Source organism: Equus quagga, chromosome 1 (assembly GCF_021613505.1).
Source record: "Equus quagga isolate Etosha38 chromosome 1, UCLA_HA_Equagga_1.0, whole genome shotgun sequence".
In the NCBI taxonomy this organism is placed as follows: Eukaryota; Metazoa; Chordata; class Mammalia; order Perissodactyla; family Equidae; genus Equus; species Equus quagga.
In genome coordinates, this window is record NC_060267.1 from 65,723,940 (window position 1) to 65,743,706 (window position 19,767).

The 19,767-nt window shown below is 43.9% G+C and overlaps 1 protein-coding gene across 1 annotated transcript; it reads right to left on the reverse strand.

Moving 5' to 3' along the window:
- Window positions 1–5,681: 5,681 nt before the first annotated feature.
- Window positions 5,682–19,491, reverse strand: ALDOB (aldolase, fructose-bisphosphate B). The gene is made up of 9 exons (XM_046652332.1): window positions 19,382–19,491; window positions 14,989–15,110; window positions 13,960–14,171; window positions 12,881–12,935; window positions 11,129–11,289; window positions 10,129–10,212; window positions 9,065–9,239; window positions 8,453–8,652; window positions 5,682–6,208 (listed from the first exon to the last, which is right to left on the reverse strand). The coding sequence occupies exons 2-9, from the start codon at window positions 15,098–15,100 to the stop codon at window positions 6,113–6,115; spliced, it is 1,095 nt and encodes a 364-aa protein (XP_046508288.1). The 5' UTR covers window positions 15,101–15,110; window positions 19,382–19,491; the 3' UTR covers window positions 5,682–6,112.
- Between the last annotated feature and the right edge of the window lie 276 nt (window positions 19,492–19,767).

Here is a 19,767-nt window from a genome sequence, read left to right on the forward strand (position 1 = left end):
AAAGACGGGAAAAATCACCTAACTTTCCAAAATCCTGTTTTGATACATTTTGCACGAGTATGCAATAGCATGTACCTCTCTACCTGTGCTATTTCCTGCCCAGGAACTGTGTTCTCAAGAATACATTTATGTCAGTCCAATGGCTAAGGTAAACCTCCACATCACGTCACAGTCATTGTGTCCCTGGAACCAAGAAGTGCATCATAAATTCTTTGGTCTGTAAATTCCCCCGGGGTAAAACCAGCGCAAGACAGGGAAGGAAAAGTCGGAAGTGGCTGCAGAAAGATCCCTTGACTTTGACTATCTTAAGAGGGTAGGGTAGATTTCTCTGACACCTGAGACCTCGGACTACAGCTTAGCCCCGTCTGTTCTAAACTGCTGGAAGAAATAGTGCAATGTTTAGATGATGCTCTATATTTCACTGTGTCCCATACTCAAAGGGCTGAGTCTGTGCATGTATGTAAGCCTCTTTTTGAGAACTTGATGTAGGAGAATTTTGAATTTTCATTTTTCCCAGTGCTTGCCTCTCGGGTTGCAATAAAACAGAGACTTTATTAGGGTGGTAAATAGCTATGCTACATAAGGAGAGTTTGTTGTTTTCTCCAGTCTAAAGTCATGTCCACTCACTGACTTCCACCAACAAGAGACTAGGCCCTATGTTGGATTGCTACTATACACACTTAGCTCACTCCCAGTTTCTTCCCAATCCTCTACATCGTAAAAAGTAATTTTCAGCAGAACTCTTTTATCATGTTATTCCCTGCTGAAAAATTAATCGCAAGTCTCTATTTCTCGTTACTTCAAGGCCAGACTTTCCATAATATTCCTGCCCACTCTCCCCTTCCCCTCCACTGTGCTGCTCCGTTTGACCTCACCATTCTGATCTAATTTCCCACAATTTCCTCAACATACCCGATCTGTACTGCAGTCAGGACCCAGTTAATTCATCTTCACTCCCACTCCAGTGCCTTTACCAATCTTCAAGAGCCAAATGATGGGGAAAAAAAATATAACCAATATTTCTTCATGACTTACGTATCTGGCAGCATACGTTAAATATTGCTAACCTCGCAGCAACCATATGTTACAGATGAGGAAACTGAGGCTCAAGATCCCAAGATCACATAACTATCAATAAACTGTCTGCAATTCACCCAACCTCGTCTCTAAAGCCCTTTTGATCTCAGCTCCCAGCCTAAGCCACTGTAAGGTAGCACATTGTTGTGGTCCATTTTGTTTCTTCACTGTATCCTTGTCATCATCTCAATTGTGAACATACAAGGACCATGTAGTATCTTTATATCACCAATCATACAGTAGGTGCTGAATGAATACTTGTGGACTGATTTTATATACGTTTATATATAGTGATGCCAGTACTGTTAGACTATTCCAGAAGGCTTAGGCCAGACTGTGCTACAGCCAGAAAACCATGTTGATTTGAGTCATGAAAAACGAGCTGTGACTGGCTGTGTTGAGTCTGCCATTACTCCTGTCTGTTAATTCATCCTCTCTAGAAAATGGGCTTAGGGAATTGGTTGCATTACATAAGGCCTCCAGGCTCTATTGAGCGTGGGTAATTCATCTTTTACCCTAGAATTGTGGCAGATATTATTCTAAGAACAGGTTCACAATTCTTTATCTGAGATCCTTGAAGGCATATGTGTTTTGGAAATCAAAATCTTTCAGATTTTAGAGAGTAAATGTATTGCTTATGCTGTACCTTCTGCAGGGTCTGAGCCAGCACCTCCAATCAGACACATTAATATCTCTGTGTCCCATCAAGTGGAATAAAGATGACAGCCTTGAGTCAGGTTTGCCACCAAATAATCTGCCACAGACTCACGAGAAAACTTGGTTTTCAGAGCTTTTTGGATTTCAGGATTATGAACCTATTATTGAAATGTATTGACTTATCTAATCTCTCAATAATTTACAATACTGTACTTGTCTATATCTTGGAGACGAAGAAACTGAAACACAGAAAGGCTGTATAATGTGTCCAAGGTCACATGGCTAGTATGTGGCACAGCCAGCAATTGAATCAAGACTGTCTGACTCCAGAACCTGTGCTTTTCACCACCACGAGTACTCCCTCCCAAGACGACTTTGCAAATCACACTAACCTAAGTCTCACCTACAGGTTGTGACATTGGACAACTTCCACAGTGCACTGGACCCCAGATACCCCGCTGTCGCTCTGAGTGAAATGTAGATGTCAACTGGAGTCTTTCACCCCAGGAAAGCTAAGTCAGATGGACTTGAAGTCCCATTCCTGCTCTGTCTAAAGCCTGCTCCAAGATTTCTGCAAGTTTCTAAAGGCTTATAATTTGATTGTCACAGTCAGCTTCTGCTAAATTAATTCACATTATGAATCAGTGTCTTGTTTTTGTAAAGCATGATATAGTTGCATATGTGAAACTCAGCTCCTCCTCTCAAGACAAATATCTTTAGATTGCTTGGTAATTCTCCCACTTCTGAAGAGATCTTTAGTCACCTCCCCACAATTTCATACTGCCCTAGCTTCTCCCTGCCTTCTGTCTTCCCCTCTTTTCTCATTTCTTCCTTTCTCCTCGCTCATTTCCCTGCCCCTTCCCTCCTTCCTCTCCTCTTTCCTCTTCGGAGCAAAAACAAATTCCTCTTTTTATTCCTCCCAGCATTTAGTAATGTTTTTGTGGCTTGGCTTTTGATACTTATGCCTTCAAAGTCTCATCTTCTCCCAGTGAATTATAGAAGGGTTTTCTTACACAAAGGCCGTTCTAAGAGTTGCTTCCCCTTTGCCATCTGGTGATGTCCAACCTAAGTGCCATCTCCTCCTTTTCTGCACCCAGCTGTACATATCCACTCTCCTCCCCCCTTCCCAAGCTGGCCAATGGCATTTGTGTTTCTTGGTTAGCTACTTAAGCTTAATTGTCTGGCTTGCAAATGTCATGGCTACCCTAAAGCTGAAACCTCTCAATTATTTTCAGTGCCTAGTACGAGGTTTTGTTTTTAGTAGGTATTCAATAACTACTAGAACAAATCTGACAGAGTAAGAAAACCTAGGAAGCCACTAATATTCATTCAGTTAATGGAAATGGAAGTCTGTAGCCTCCTACAGTTGATAGAAATTGAAGTCTGTAGACTTGTAATACTTGTCTTCAAATTACTCTGAGTGAAGGAAACTACTGGGATGGAGATTTCAAAGACAACTTTAGTGCTTTACTCAGGAAAGATATCAGATGATAGCCAGGGAAAATGCATTATATAGATCCTCACACCCAGTGAAATGTAATTCAACCTTAACCAAAAGGCATAAATAACTCAGCCTTGATTATAAATTCACGCTCAACCTGTAAACGAGAATCTAAGAGATTTCTTTACAACATAGGGTCAGTCAGTGATGCTGCATAAGCTGTAGATAAAAATTTCCTGGCAGAAGAGCTTTGTCACACCAGATTTTACCAGCGTTTAGGACAGCTTAGCACATTATAGGAGCTCAAGTACTTGCTGATGGAATGAGTGAATGCAGTACAAAATGTCGAGGACCTACCACACTAGGGGAGAGGTATTGAGCGCTGCCTGGTCCCCTGCCCTTCACTTCCTGACCGTGTGTCCATTATAGGGTAAAGAGACCTGAATTTTAATCTCTCAGCTCTACCCTAAACCCCTAAATGTGTGGACTTAGGAAGTAATTCAACTGCTCTAGGCTTCGTTTTATCGTCTGTAAAATAAAAATCTTGGGCTGAATAACCTCTAAGATGGGTTTGAATTGCTTGTATGAATATAGTTGTCTTTAGAAAAGTAATATGGGTGCATGGAAATCAACACTCAACTGTTGTAGAGGCATATAATAAGCAAGAATCTCCTTCCCCACGCCCCACTCCCAGGTCTTTCTCCTCAAAAGAAGCTCCTTTGGACTAATTCTGTCTTGTTCCTCTAACTTATATGCTTAGGCCTCTATTTCTCAAGTTTTCCCTTTTTTGGAAGATTAGCCCTGAGCTAACATTTGCCACCAATTCTCCTTTTGCTGAGGAAGACTGGCCCTGAGCCAACATCCGTGCCCATCCTCCTCCACTTTATATGTGGGACACCTGCCACAGCATGGCTTGACAAGCAGTGCATAGGTCCCCACACCCAGGATCCGAACTGGCGAACCCTGGGCCCCCAAAGCGGAAGGTGTGAACTTAACTGCTGCGCCACAGGGCCGGCCTCCTCTATTTCTCACTTTATCTACTCTAAGCAATATCGTTCATCCTTGCGCTCTTCAAGAGAGGGAATTTAGTTTACTCCCTTCTCCTATATCTGAAATATAGCTATGAATATTTTAATCATTTGTATCCATTTCCTTTATTACTTTAATGGACTTAAAGCACTGTTTCTTTCTTTTTTTAAAAGATTGGCACCTGGGCTAACAACTGTTGCCAATCTTGCTTTTTTTTTAATTTAAGGATTGGCACCTGGGCTAACAACTGTTGCCAATCTTTTTTTTTTTTTCCTGCTTTATTTCCCAACATCCCCCTGCCCGGTACATAGTTGTATATCTTAGTTGCAGGTCCTTCTAGTTGTGGGATGTGGGATGCCGCCTCAACGTGGCCTGACGAGCGGTGCCATGTCTGCGCCCAGGATCCGAACCCTGAGCTGCTGCAGCGCTGGCCACGGAGCCGGCCCCAAAGCACTGTTTCTTAACCCATCCATTTTAAGTAGATGCTGACTCCCGCTAAGTGAATTAGTGCTCCCTTTACTTCCCTCCATTTCTCAGCTTCTGTCAGTTAAATCGTTACTTTTTTCTTCACCAAAATCATTACTTTTTTCTTTTTTTGAGCATAATACACCCATGGGATGGTTCTTGTTTTTTTTTCTTCTTCTCCCCAAAGCCCCCCAGTACATAGTTGTACACTCTAGTTGTAGGTCCTTCTGGTTGTGGCATGTGGGATGCTGCCTCAGTGTGGCCCAATGAGCCGGGCCATGTCCATGCCCAGGATCCAAACTGGTGAAACTCTGGGCCGCCAAAGCGGAGCATGCGAACTTAACCACTCGGCCACGGGGCCAGCCCTCAAAATCATTACTTTTATATTGTCCAAAATTATAATGTTTAAATTCTCTATTGGAACTATGGTTGTCTTTAATGTTTTTTCTGCAGGTAATTCTGAAAATTGAAAGTCAATAAAGTATAATTATGGGAATATTATTTACTGCAAAAATTAGTGAACTTGGATGTGTGGAGAAAGGTGTAGTCCTGTGTCACCAAACCTCGGACTCTTGAGGAGGAATGCTCCAAGCATCAAAGTCAACTGAATCTTGTGTTGCACTCCACATGTTGCTTGAAATCTTTTTACGTTTTAGCTTGCCTCACATTATGATTGGCTTTCAATTTTAAATATCCTCAAAATTGAAATCTAGCTTGGTAGTTTTCAAACTTGGCTGGACATCAGGGTTATCAAGGGAGCTTTAAGAAACCCTGATACTTAGAGGATCCCACATTGAGAGTTTCTGATTTAATTGGGCAGGAGTGTGGCCTGACCATCTAGGGGGCAGGGTGGAGGTGGGGGTGGTGGTTAAAATTTTGCCAGGTGATTCCAATGAGTAGCCAACGTTGAAGACCCTGACCATTAATGTCAGTCACGTCTAGTAGAGTTGAAGGTAATGAAATATACTGAACAGTTTGAAAGCAAGAGCAGAAAGTAAAATCTGATACCAACTGAAGGTTCATAGAACATTTTATTTCTTTTGTAGTTGCAGCTGTCTCCTTCATAACCTACCACTAAGATTGTTTAAGACGATGTACTTCTCTGCACTCAGCTTCTGAGGTGTTTCATTCAGTGGTCGTTACTTAGCTGGAGAGCTGATTTTGTTTTAAAGTCTGTTCTTGCCTTGGGTGGAAACTCAGGGGTATGGGAAGATGAAAGTGTTGCTAGGAAACAGGTGAAATTTCCTGAAATCCTTAATATTCAGACTTATGTTTCAATAACTGATTTTCTTTCTTACTTCCAGGAATTTAACATGCATTTTGTTTCCAACAGTTTCAGTCTAATTTTGTGTAATTTCCAGGGTCAGTCAAGAAGTTGTTGCCTTTCAGCCTTCCTTCCAAGACACCTAGAAGGGTGAGAGCCAGGCTGGCCAGCCTCAGGGTCTAGTAGGTGTAGCAGGCTGTGAAGAGCGACTGGGTGGAAGCGGCACTAGAAGAGCCCGTGTGAAGATACTGGCCTTTGGCTGCCTGGCAGTTAGCCTAAAAGACAAGCACAAGAGAGGAGAACGAGTTAGAGCCATGCAACCCTGTGCTTGACCCTCTCTGCTGCTCCTTTGAAACCAGCTACACCTTTACTTGGGTATTTTCCTCCTTACAGTGATGTTGCACAACATTGCTGCTGATTCCATTCCCTTCCTTATATAATATGTTATCTCCTTCTTTATCCCAGTTTTCTGAGCATTTCTTTGGCAGGCCTGAGGTTTGTGTCAGTTATTGGGAAGGTTTCTTTTTAGTGTGAGCAATATTGCAACAACAGTACTAGAAATTAAAGTTGAGAAACTTCTCATTAGTATAGTGATAGAGGAATGGAGATTCCAGTCTTAGCGGTGGGGAAACCGGGAATTGCTGTTGAAGTGGGCTGCTAGGAAACTGGCCAGATGTCATGGCCAAGCATCAGGCAAGATGCAGCTGAAGCTATGCTGTAACAAAAACACAACTTATTTTTTAAAATTTTCCGTTTTCTACCTATATTTGTCCATAAGAACATGTAATTTTATGTAGTTGTTATATCACTTGATTCCTTGTGTAAATTCCAATTAAAAATGAGTTCAGAACTATGAACCCTGTAATAATATCCAAATGCCACTCAGAGGTACCACATCTTCAAGTCACTGTGGCTATTGTCTGCTCTCTCCAGGACTTATTTCTGCATCTACAGTGATTTTCAAAGTGTGTTAATGGCGCTAGGCACTTGTTAGAAATGGAAATTCTCTAGCTTGACCCTGGACCTTCTGAATCACACACTTGGTGGCTGGGGCCCAGCAATCTTCATCTTAGCACAGCCGCCAGGTGGTTTGGACACACGCTCAAGCTTGAGAACCACCACTACAACCAGCTCTCCATCATCACACGGTAAAGAACTACCTCTAAAATCTCACACTTCACTTATGTCCCTGAGATGATTTTTTTTAGCCTCCCGGGGGCCTCCCTTTCTTTAGCGCCTCGTCACCAAACTTCTGGCTACACTTGGTTCCTTGCCCAGCCTCCTCTGTGCTCTGCAAGCTGATTAAGGCTATCACTCAGATTTACTCTTCCATCTCCCTGTTAATCTTTTATTCTTCTAGCCTGCTCTTTCCCATGTAGGTTGATCTGAATCTTCCTGCATGCTTAAGAGAGCCATTGGGAAAACTGAGGATCTAAGTTAATATACCACAAAATCCTTCTCATTTCAGCTTCGGCTTGCCTGGTGCTTGGACATGGCATTTGATCAGTTTCCTAGCAGACCACTTCAACAGCGATTCCAGGCTTCCCCACTGTTCAGACCGAAATCTGCAATCCCTCACCACTCTGACAGAGGCCCTCCAACCGCTACATCTCTTCACTTCTCCAGATCCGATTCCAAACCCATTCTCTTTCTTCTTTGCTGTCTCTTCCCTCCTTTCTAAGACCAACTCTGCCACCTCTATTTGATATTTAGTGTCATGCAATCCTGTTTCCTCCAAGTCCTTGTCCTCTGAATGATGTCCACTCTCCTCATCTCTAATCTCACCTCTGGCTCCTTCTGCTTTGCATTGAAACATGCCAAGCTCTCTCCTATTTGGCTAAACACTAAGCCCCCTGAAGGCAGTGGCTGTATCTCCCTTGATCACCCCAGTCCTCAGCTCACAGTAGGTAATTCAAAAAGGAATGGTTACCACTTGAATAAAACCCTTTGTTGTCCTCATTTCTCCTGGTAACTTTTCTGGGTCTTCTTCTGACAAACATCTTGAGTGGGCACCTTTCCTCTTCTCTCTCTATTGAAACTGTTTTGTTGAGGGTCACTGATATGCTCCTACATGCCAATCTCAGCCATTTCTCAGCCTTTATTCTGAATCTCTGTGTAGTGTGTTGTTGTTGACTCCTTGAAACTTGTTTCTCTTTGTTTCAGAAACCTTGCTTCCTCCTGTCATATTATTGCTGCTTGTCTTGGTGGCTTCTCTTCTTCATCTTCCCAAAAGGGAAGGTGTGCTGGGTTCAGCCCTTGGTCCTCTTATCTTCCCTCTTAAGTGTCTCTCTGGAAACTGTCCTTCAATCTACTGTCGTCAACTACACTCCCAGTGTGGGTAATTCAGAACTCCCTCTAGACCTAACCTTCCTGCTCAGCTTGACTGCCACATTTTCAAACACCCAGTAGACACTATCTGGAGATAGCTTCATGGCCTGAAAAAGCAGTGCTTATCCAGGTGAGAGAGCCAGGCCCCAAGTATCCACTTGATCAAGGAGCTAAGAGGAGTGGCATCTTACCAGGGCCCGCTTCATAAACGCCTCCTGGGTAGCCTTCTTGTTTGCAGCCTTGCCACTCCAGGCAGCCAGGGCACTGGCCTGCAGGGCCCGTCCGTAAGAGAAACTCAGTTTCCAGGGCTTTGGGAGCGGGCAAAGGTTGATTGCATTGAGGTTGAGAGTCGCATCCTCTTCACTCATGCCGCCAGACAAAAAGCAGATGCCTGGAAAGAGAGAAGCCATTCCACTCTACTAATCCTAGCATATGCACCCTGCTTCAGAAAACAAGCAAGGAGCCTAAAGGAAAAGAAATAGCTCAATCTTTTCTCTACTTAATTGTGTGAGACTGGGTCGGAGAAATTAATTCGCCTCTGCTGAAGCTGGGCTAAGGAGAGAAGGGCTTTAATAAATAAGGAGGATGGTAAAATATTGAGGAAATCAATGGATTGTGTGCATTTGGACAGACTCAGGATGCATGGTATCACGGAGCGCAAGGGGGAAGTGCTGGCTGCCTGTGAGAAAGCAGAGGTCTGTTTCATCGATAGAGGCAGACTCCTGGACAAACACAAATGCTTGTGGCACTCCTTCAAAGGACGAGGGCTAAGACTTCACACTAGAGGAGAGAGAAAGCCTTACCGGGAACAGCAGCAGGAACGGTCCGGTGGAGAGCTGTGACAGTGGCCATGGCCACTTGCTCTGGAGTATACTTCTTGGTGCAGGCATGTCCAGCAGTCACCATGTTGGGCTTCAGCAAGGTGCCCTCCAGGTAAACATGATGGTCATTCAGGGCCTTGTAGACAGCAGCCAGGACCTGAAGGACAAGAGGTCCAAACAGGTGAAACCCAGAGCCAGCCTTAGACTCACCTGACCTTGGTCCTTTTATACCACAGGGACACAGGATAAAGGAACTCCCATATGTTGCTTGGCCAAAGGTTCCCAATCAGCCTCTAGGCCTCATCAGGGTACTGCATTGCAAACCACAGCCACTGAGCACAGCCAGCTGGCCTATCCCTGCCTCGCCTACTCCAAACGCTCACTGCGTGGACTGTTGGTATGACTCTGCCTCCTAGAGGCCCTTCACTCCTTCCCATTCCTCCCCTTGGTCAGTTGAGACAGCCTTGATTTAGTCAGCTGGGGGCATCTAAATTGGCCTCCACTCCCCATCCCCATAGAAGCTAAGTGGTCATAAAACATACGTTTTAGAGACAGAAGTGTTTTCAGATCTCACTTCAGTCCACCCAATTTTGCAAGTGGAGAAACTGAGGTCAGGTTACATTATGACTCTCTTACTTTCTTACAGATATGCTGTGGCTAATTTAGAAAGTCACATGGGAACAAATGACTTTTTAATTACATTTTCTCATGGGAGTCTCACCTCTTATTTTAAAATTTCTTAGTTTACACTTAATGGAACTGAGGCCCAAAAAGATAATATGACTTTACCCAAGGCCACACAGCTGGGAACATGGATTCCCAAACCCTCGTCTTGGTACTGTAAATCCTATGCTTTTTCCATAAGGAGCATATTATGTGCCAAAAAATTGGAAGGTTTCATAACACCTCCTAACCTTCTCAATGCTACATAATGATTACAGCTGAAGAATATTTCATATATAACAGCTGATATGGGTTAAGTAACAGCTATTACTTAAAAACAAGGTTTTTCAACTGGAATTGGGACCTTTATGTTCAAGACTCACCTTCTCAGTGACATACTGGCAGTGTTCCAAGTCATGGTCTCCATCAGGAATTACCTCTGGTTCAACAATGGGAACCAGCCCATTCTAAAAAGGAAAAGGCGAGGGGAGACAAGGTGAAGCTCTGCTCACCGGGCTCCTTTCCTTAGGAGGATAGTCAGCAGTTGCAATGGGTATGAAGTGAAGCCGTTGTGGAGAAACACTATATCAGTAACTTAAAGGCAGTGAAAGAAATTTAATGGGATGAATAGTGAGCATTTGTGGCTTAGCCAAAAAATAACAGTGAGGTTAAAAGAAGAAATATATATTCCTGGGAAGGAGGTAAAATAAATGCAAACCTTTAATTTCTCTATCTTATTCTGGAGACTGTTTCAGCTACCTCAGAACCTAGCAGTCACTCTTTTAGGCCAGTCAAGCTTAAATCACTAAGAAATATGCCTCTTGTGTGGGTTAATTAAGGAATTAAGTAGCGTTTACGGTTCTAATTGGGACTTCCCAGGTGCCCACAGCTCAAGTAACCCCACCATAGCACCCACACAGCAAATCAGACTTACTTGGATCCCAGAGACACTTCAATTTACGTTGAAAACCTTAGCATCAAGTCACCATCCTTCAAGAAATTATTTGGATTGGGACTAGATCAGAATTATCACCTTCAAGCTGGAGATCTAAGAGGGTCATGTCTTGGACATGGTGGGGCATAGACATGGTAGAGCATAGACAAGCAAGTACCCCGGCCTCAAGAACCTAATCACTTTTAAGACTCAGCTTCTAGAGCTTTGGCAGATGGCAGCAGTTGATGACATGGGCCTTTCTGGCTCATGGCTGACTTGTGGAACCAAATCTTTCTCTACAACATTTGACTATAGCAAAAGTGGTGATAAATGCCACCAGGATACACTGATGAGAGAAGGCTCGTGTGTAGTTATGGAAAAATTGGAAAGAGTGGCTCTGAAGAAAGTTCTTGCCTACTTTTTTTTAACCCAAGGGGAAGGCAGAGCACCTGCTGACAGATGCTGGCGTAGCGGGCCAGGGCATTGGCGTTTTCCTGGATGGCAAGGTTGGATGGACACTGGTTGTCAATCCTCAGCACAGCACGCCACTTCCCAAAGTCAGCACCATCTTTCTTATACTGAGCACAGCGTTCAGAAAGGCCATCGAGCCCTGCAAGTCACAAAAGACAGAAAGGCTTCTTTGCATCCCTGTCCCTCATCCATGGGGCCACTGATAAAGTGAAGAAGTTCTCCCTTGGCTTAGCTTTCAGTCACAGAGCTTGAGGACCAAAAACATCCAAGCAAATAAACATAAATCCCAATACTGAGCCAAAAGGCCTGGATTTAATAAAGCTGGTTTTGATGTATAGAGGATACTTCATGAGACAAATAGAGGGAACTAAAATTTGTCTAGTACTTACTATGTTCTAAGCATTTTGTACACCTGATTTCACTTAATTATCATAGCCCTAATACAGTAATCCGCCCCATCCCAGGGGGATACGTTCCAAGACCCCCAGTGGGTACTTGAAACCACAGATAGTACTGAACCCTCTGTATACTGTTTTTTCTTATACATACATACCTATGATAAAGTTCAATTTATAAGTTAGGCACAGTAAGAGATTGACAACAATAACTAATAATAAAAGAGAACAATTATAACAATATACCGTCATACAAGCTACAGCAGATCTTAGCAACCTCAGTATATAATTTTTTCTTTCCTTATTAAGTCAAGACCTTTCACCTTTTCATTTAAAGGAAGCACTTTACAGCTTCTCTTTGGCACATCCAAATGGCCAGCATCACTACTCTAGCACTTTGGGGACATTATTAAGTAAAATAAGGGTGACTTGTACACAAGCACTGCCGTATCACCACAGTTGATCTGATAATCGAGATGGCTGCTAAGTGACTAATGGGTGGGTAGCATATACAGTGTAGATACACTGGACAAAGGGATGATTCACGTCCTGGGCAGGTCGAAGCACAGGATTTCATCATGCTACTCAGAATGGTGAGCAATTTAAAATTTATGAATTATTTCTGGAATTTTCCATTTAATATTTTCAGACTGGGTTCACCATGGGTAACTGAAACTGTGGAAAGCGAAGCCATGGATAAGGGGGGACTACTATAGTTGTTATCCTATTGCAACCTAACAGTTGTATCATACAACCCTAATAGTTGTATACTCATTTTACAAATTTGGAAACTAGGTTCCCAGAGGTCAAGTGACTTTACCAAGTTTGCGTAGCTAAAGAGTGACAGAGCTGGGCTGCAAATTCTGCTTTGCTAACCTAATGTTGTGGTTTATACTTGTCTACTTTGGCAGTGAAGTACCTTGCAAAATTATCTAAGTAGTAAGTGATGGAACCAGGATTCAAACCCAGGTGTGTCTGATCCCAAAGCTTGGGACATTTCCTGGATTTTTCTCTAAAAATAATATTCCCAGGTACAGAGTATCTTTTCTGTGCAAGGCACTGTGGTAAGCACTTTATGTACATTGCCTGATTTAATCCCCACCACTGTTCTGCAAAGTAGATATTGTTATCCCGTTTTGACTGAGCCTCAGAACCTTTAAGTGAGTAGCCTGAGGTCATGCAGTTATTAACTAGAGGAGCTGGGATTGAAACCCAGGTGTGTGGCTCTAGAACCAGTGTGATAGGCCCATGTTGTTTTCCCTTGCTCGCCTTCTTGGCTTGCTTTCATTTCTAGCATGTATGGGCATGAAACATATCAGTGGGTCATCACCTTACCTTGAATGGTGGTTTCTTTGTTTGTTCCGGCAAGGGGAGCACCTCCTTGGTCTAACTGTGAATACAAATAATTAACACGTAATTAGCAGGTGTCAGATGTCCCAGTAAAACACAAGCAGAGCCCCTGGTGCTAACAGTTCTTATGTTTCACAAACCGAGGAGTTGAATTAGGAAGGTGTATTTGGGGTGAGGGTGGGGGGGGATACACAATCCAGTCCATAGCAGAAGGGAAGTTACCCGGAAGGAACATGTACGGTGTCAACCTAAGAGGATGGGAAGCACAGGCCTGGAGCTTGGGAAGGAAGGAGTGATCTGACAGTTCCTGGGATGCAGAGGTGCCGTAGAAGAGCAGCTTCCCTTAAACTATTTATTCAAGAAATATTTATTAAGCACCTGCACATACCAGGCACTGCGTTATTACAGGAGATAAAGAGAATAAAGACGCAGCTCTGCTCTCAGTAAAGCAGAGGCTAAGGTCATGAGCCCAAGAGGTAAGCAGCCTGGGTTTGAACTGGCTCCAATTTTGCCTTGCTGTTGGCATGCTACCCCTTGTAATTCCACCTTCCCACCTCATCTCTAAAATAAGGATAATAATTGAATCTACCTCCAGAGAAGAGGATCAAATGAGTGCTTGGAGTTGTGAGCACTCAGCGAATACTATCGCTCACTCTGGAGAAGTTCATGCAATTTTGGAAGATCTAGTTACAATAGAACAGTAAGTGCTTTAATGATAATAGCTATCATTAACTAAATAACAATCATGCAACAGGAACTGTTTTAAAAACTCATTTCATCTTTATAAGAACCTTATGAGGTAGGTACTATCATTCCCAGTTTAGAAATGAGGGAATTGAGACTCTAAGAGATTAAGTACCTTGTAGAAAACTTGGGTTGAAAGAAGAGGGCACTGGATGAAAAGTCTAGAAGATGATCTGGTTCTCAGTGGAGAGATGACGACGGAAAGGAGTGAGGACAGAAATAAGATGATGAGAATGTTCAGAATGTTGGCCTTGCCCCAGACACCGTGCTGGGAGTTTGGCTGGGGTGAGGCAGAGTGAGATGGGAACCGAAGTATTCACCTTGATTCCCACCACGATCCCCTTTTCCTTGAGGATGTTTCTGAACAGCTTTCCCTCGCTGTCCTTCTGGTAGAGGGTCTCGTGGAAAAGGATCACACCTCCGATGCTCTGGTTGATGGAGTTGTCCACAGTGAAGAGCATTTCTCGGAACTGCCGGCGGTTCTCTTCTGTGTTCTCCACCTTGATCCTTTGCAGGCGGTTTCCCATGGTGCCTATGGTGGGCAGCCGAGGCAGTGTAAGGAGCAAGCTGGGGCTTTGCTGCCACTGTCCTCCACAGCAGCTCAGTGACCCTCACCAGGATGGACAGCAAGACTCTCTTCTTCATTCAGATCTTCAAAGCTCCTGCCTCTTTTTTTTTTTGTCTCCCCAGCGAAAGGCCTTGGTTGCTATCAGGATGCTGGTTAGTAAGTGCAGGGACTGGGCATGTGTGGGTCAGGGTGGAAGCCACCAACTGGGTCCAAGTGGCTAGGTAAGACCCTCAGGCCTCTGGTCCAGTTCTCAATCTGACTGGAGATACATACCATGAAAGGAGGGAGGTGGGACAGACTCTTGACTTCCTTGGCTTCTATATTTTATGATGGGGCCACACAGGCCTGCCACTGCTCTCCCTAATGCCATCCTGGGCTTCTCTCTGCCACAAGCCCTTCCCTGTTCCACGTGTGGACATTTCCCTGCCCTCCCTCCGCTTCCTTGGCTGACTCTACACTGACTTCACATAACAGCAGAAGGTTATGTATCTGACCACATTCTGGTTACTGGGTCCCTCCTGGCCTTGCTACAACTGGATTCAAATGACTCCTGGAAAGAGGCCCTAAAATGGAAGGTTTGCGCCTCTTCCCTTGGTTCTTGGAAATCTGCCTACTGGAATGACAGGACTCCAAAGGTCCACGCTTACTGACTCTTCTGCTCCCACTCCTGTATACAGAAACCTTTACTTCTTCTGAGAGGAAAGAGAGTACAACTATCAAGTTGACTTTGCTAAGTGTAGAAACAAGAGTATGCCTATTGTCTGGTGCTTCTTGCACTCACCTACAGACTCATCTGCAGCCAGGATCCCCTTGCCATTGGCAACAATGCGCTGGGCAATTTCTGAGAGCTCCTTCTTCTGTTCTGAGGTGAGGGCTGGAAATCGGTGGGCCATGGTGGCAGGACTGGAAAAGAGTACAGGAGAGGCGTGAACAGAACTGTGGGTGGCCTGATGGAATCCTGACCAAGATAGCCAGGGTATTGAGACAAACCCTTTAAGCCCTCTGACATTTATGGCCTATTTCCACAACTGGATAAACAAATGAAGTCTGGGTTTTTTCCTCATTTGCCTGAGTAGTTGCAATTAGCCATAGTAGATGAAGGGTAGGATGCCAAATGGTGATCCTAAATAGAGTGCCTTCTAGGAAAACTTTGGGATCACTGATCCTGCTTCTGAACCAACTGATTAGTGACCCACTGAAATCTGACAAACAGACGGCACTGCAGTAATTGACAGTTTCTCTATTCTGTGGATTCCTGGTGCCATCGGGTACCCTAGATGACTTGAGGCCAAGACAGTGAGGATTTTGACCTCTGTGGCCGTTCTCCACTTTGCTCTGTTAGCCTATAGTCCAGACTATTCTCCAGGCAACAAGCTTGAGAGGAGAAACCACCACTTGGCCTTGAGGTTAACTTTCCTTCAGCTTTGGAACCTGGAGTTGGGGGGAGATGAGGAGGGGGCGGGAAGGTCGTTTTTCTTATAGTCAACCACCTATGAGACCATTTGAGGCAGATGGGGAAGATTTTTCCTAAATGCCTCTGGGCTGGAGGTTCTCACAGGCTCTAAGGGTGTCAAAGTCGTATGGCGATCCCTGCTCCAGTAATTCTCGCCTTCACTGCCTTATCAAGGAGAGACTCTGGCTCGTAGAGCCCCCACCCAAACAATCTCCTCAGCAGTGGTCCTCTGAAGAGCGTCATCGCTCCTATTCAGCTCCTGCTTTGGGCTAGTCTTGAAAATGCAAGCCCACAGGCTCACATCTTGGGTTTTAGAAAGAGTGATTTTGCATAGGTTGAGCTATCAAAGAAATCAAATCATAGTAAGGATTATCTTGAGTAGTCTCCTATCCAATCCTGCAGCCTCCTCCTTTCCTCAGTTTCCTCTCCCTCATAAAGTCATACACTGCTGTAGTGTGGTCAGCAATGGAAAAGTAAAGATGTTTCCTTAAATGAAACAAAAAGAAAACATAGCCCAATAATAATAGCAAATTATCATTTATTGCCAGCACTCTGCTAATTGCTTTACAGGCACTATATAATTTATTCCTCACAACAATCCCAGAAAGTAACTGGGCGTTTCCCCCCTCCCATATAGTAAATAAGGAAAGAAGGTAAGAGAGTTTGATCACTTGTCCGTGGACAAATAGCTAATAAGGCACAAAAGTGGGATAAGGGGCAATAGTCTCCTCTGTCAAGGAAAGAGTAAACTTGGTGGGAGGAATTGACTTTTGGATGATTCTAACGTCCTTGATGATACCTCCCCCAGAGTACTTTGTGATGACATCCCCGGAGTACTCCAAATCCTTGGACTGTTGATCATTATCCACACACCACTGACATCACCAATTCATAGCCATCTGACACGTCCACACAGAGGTTTGCTGCTAATAGATCAGACAGGCCTGGGGTCACGGACCAGTCTGCCTCCTGTAGCTGGAACCATGGGCAAGTCGGTCATTTCTCTGAGTCTTAGGCTACTATGGATTAAATGGTGAAGATGTCTGCTCTGGTTGTCTCATTGCCAAATAGGTCAAATGTGACCTGTGAGCATGCTACTCATCGTAGTTGCTCAAAATTATTGCCAGCACTCTGCTAATTGGTTTACAGGCACTACACAATTTATTCCTCGCAACAATCCCAGAAAGCAACCTGGCATTTCCCCCCTCCCATAGAATAAATAAGGAAAGAATGTAAGAGAGTTTAATTATTTGTTGAATCGCATGATAAATAGCAAGATGCTTTATAACGCATTATGAAAATGTAAGGTATTACTATTTTTTTAATGTTTTAAAAAAAAATTACCTAAGGGACTTCCATGTTTCTGTTTACTACCAAGCTATTTTCTTCAGACCGAGTGTGCTGACTCAACCAGAAGAACAGAGGAAAGGTCAAATCGAACCAATACTGCTTATGGGAAGTTAAACTTCTACAGAGGGATTAAAGGTCTGTACCACATCAGCACAAACAGCGCCCCTCTGTTAATCATAAAACAGGGTCACAGGCCAATGTTCACCATTGGGAGACAGGAAGCCAGCAGGAGTGGGGAATGGGAGAGAATGATTTCTGTGCCCCCAGACCTCTGCTCACGGAGCTCTCAAGTCAACTTTTTTTTCAAGTGTGACTTTAAGTTCACATTATATTACTGAGTGAAAAAGCAAGTTTCAGAGAAGTAGGCAATATATAATATCATTCTTTAAGTTAAAAATATATACTGTTTGTGGGTCTATATAAGCAGAGAATAACCACCATGTGTCACCTCTGGGGGATGGGATGGAGTGGAGGGACTCTCACCTTTCACTTTATGGATTTTTTATAATGTTTTATTTCTTAGTGAACAGGTTTATATATTGCCTGGTTTATTATACATACTCTATTAACAGGAAATATGTGTACAAATCTGGGGGAAGGTTGTGAGTATGAACATATATAAATAGAAGATAACCACAGAAAAGCAGAGCTACAAATGACCTCAGACAGATCTGCAGCAACCTGCCAACTTTAGAGATGAGGAAACTGAGGCCCAGGAAGAATATGTCTGATGCCCCTTCTAAGTTGTGATGTGCTAGAATTGTAAGTCACGTCCTATTGGTTTATGACTTGGAATCCTATTTTCAATCCTTCTTCAGCATATTGATAGAGAGAACCCTACAGTGTGGTTCTTTCTCTCTTCCTTGAAGAGGTTCTGTGAAAAGATGATAATTTGTAATATAGGAACATTTAACTCCTGGAGAAATGAAAGGCAGTGGCGAGTCCATGTGCTTCTCCATGTGCGAGGCAGATGGATTTTCAGGAAGGCAGACGTGAGGGTCTTAATCATTGAGAGCCTATGATTGCCACCCACTGTATGCAGCACTCCTATATATGGATGCATGAAGATGCCCATAGCTTCATGACCCACCCCAATGCCACAATGACAAGGGCGGTGAGACGCTTTAGGACAGCCTGATCCCTGGCGCCTTTGAACATGTGTGGAGCAGCCCAGAAAGAGACCTGAGTGTTGCTCTTTTGTCTAAACTGGAAAATAAGTCAAAGGATCGCTTAGGTTTACAGCAGCTACACCCCATTCCCTGCCCCAGGACCTCTGGTCTAGCCTGGGCCTGAGTGGACCCCAAGGGTGCTCAAGTGATGATGGCAGCGGAATTTGAGCCTCTGCTGGATCCAAACTGGCTAATGGAGCCCTAGGTAACTATTTAAAGAGAAGTTTATTTTATTTTATTTATTTATTTATTTTTGAGGAAGATTAGCCCTGAGCTAACATCTGCTGCCAATCCTCCTCTTTTTGCTGAGGAAGACTGGCCCCAAGCTAACATCCGTGCCCATCTTCCTCTACTTTATATGTGGAACACCTTCCACAGCATGGCTTGACAAGTGGTGCACAGTTCCGTGTCTGGGATCCAAACCAGTTAACCCAGGCTGACGAGACAGAATGTGCGAACTTAAGTGCTGCACCACCAGAGTGGCCCCAAGAGAAGTTTATTTTAAAAGACAGCATATCCTCACAGCACGCCTATTTTTCAGATGGTCGAACAAAAGTGCCAAAACACATCAGCAGTTTTTAATTGCAAATATCTTAAGCTGTAGGGTCTTCAAAGTGTTTAGTGCCAGTAGAAAATGTCACAGAAAGTACCAAACAAATGGACAGCTTGAGAATTCATAATCAAATGACGACTGTATGCTGTATGATGTTTCCATTGTCTCGTTTGAGCTGTGGGTGAAGGCTAAGGGCAAATCACGCGCCAAGAGTTCATTTCTGTGACAAAGAAACTTCAGAGCTAGTACCAGTCAGTGTGGGAAGAGAAGGAAGAAAATGACATAAGGTGATTGATATTTAAATACACCATGGAACGAAGCAGTTGTTATGGAGAAAGTAGAAACGAGCAGCCATCTCAAAAATTGAGTGGAACCTAACCAAAAAGGAGTATTCAAGTTGTTTTTCCCAGGCCAAAGACTCAGACGAACCCTTACAGGTAACACTGGTAACTGGCAGCAATCTTGAGCATTTCGCTGCCACTCAGAGCCAGGAAAGGGGTGAGTGAGCATTCATGCTTAGGGAGAAAAGCAATCATTGCAGCAGATCATCACATCTCTCCTGGAAACAAAAGCAAACAAACTTTCCCCTCTACGTTAACCACTTACTCCCCGGGGAGTCCAGATAGACAAAAGAGGATCTTTTACTTACAGCTCCAGAGAGGAGAGTGCTCTTAGATGTCAGAAGCTGTGGATGAGGCAGCAGCTGCCAAGTAGGACGAACCTTGGGGAACTCACAGTTTTTATAGACTTCTCATCAAAGTTTTTTTTTTAACTTTTGCCCTCCCCTCCCCACCTTGGCCTGGTAGGGAGGTGTTTATCCAATACCTCTGATTGGCTCATAAACAGCCAATCCTTCTAATCATGCTCACACACTCATCGCACTCACAGAATGTTAAAGCTACAAGGGATACCTGGAAACCACATAGTTCTTAATCCAGACTCTTCGTTTCACAGGTGAGGAAACTGAGGCACAGGGGACTAGGGGATTCCCCTAGGTCATGCAGCTAGTGAGTGACTGAGCTCTGGAGTCCACTA

Bases quoted from the DNA above. Each gene is read 5' to 3' on its own strand.
- ALDOB (XM_046652332.1), bottom strand. From the start codon at position 15,100: ATGGCCCACCGATTTCCAGCCCTCACCTCAGAACAGAAGAAGGAGCTC. The intron at 11,290-12,880 runs GTAAGGTGATGA...TGTGACTTGCAG, and splicing joins CAAAGAAACCACCATTCAAG to GGCTCGATGGCCTTTCTGAA. The intron at 10,213-11,128 runs GTGCTCTGCCTT...TTTCCTTTTTAG, and splicing joins ACGCCAGCATCTGTCAGCAG to AATGGGCTGGTTCCCATTGT.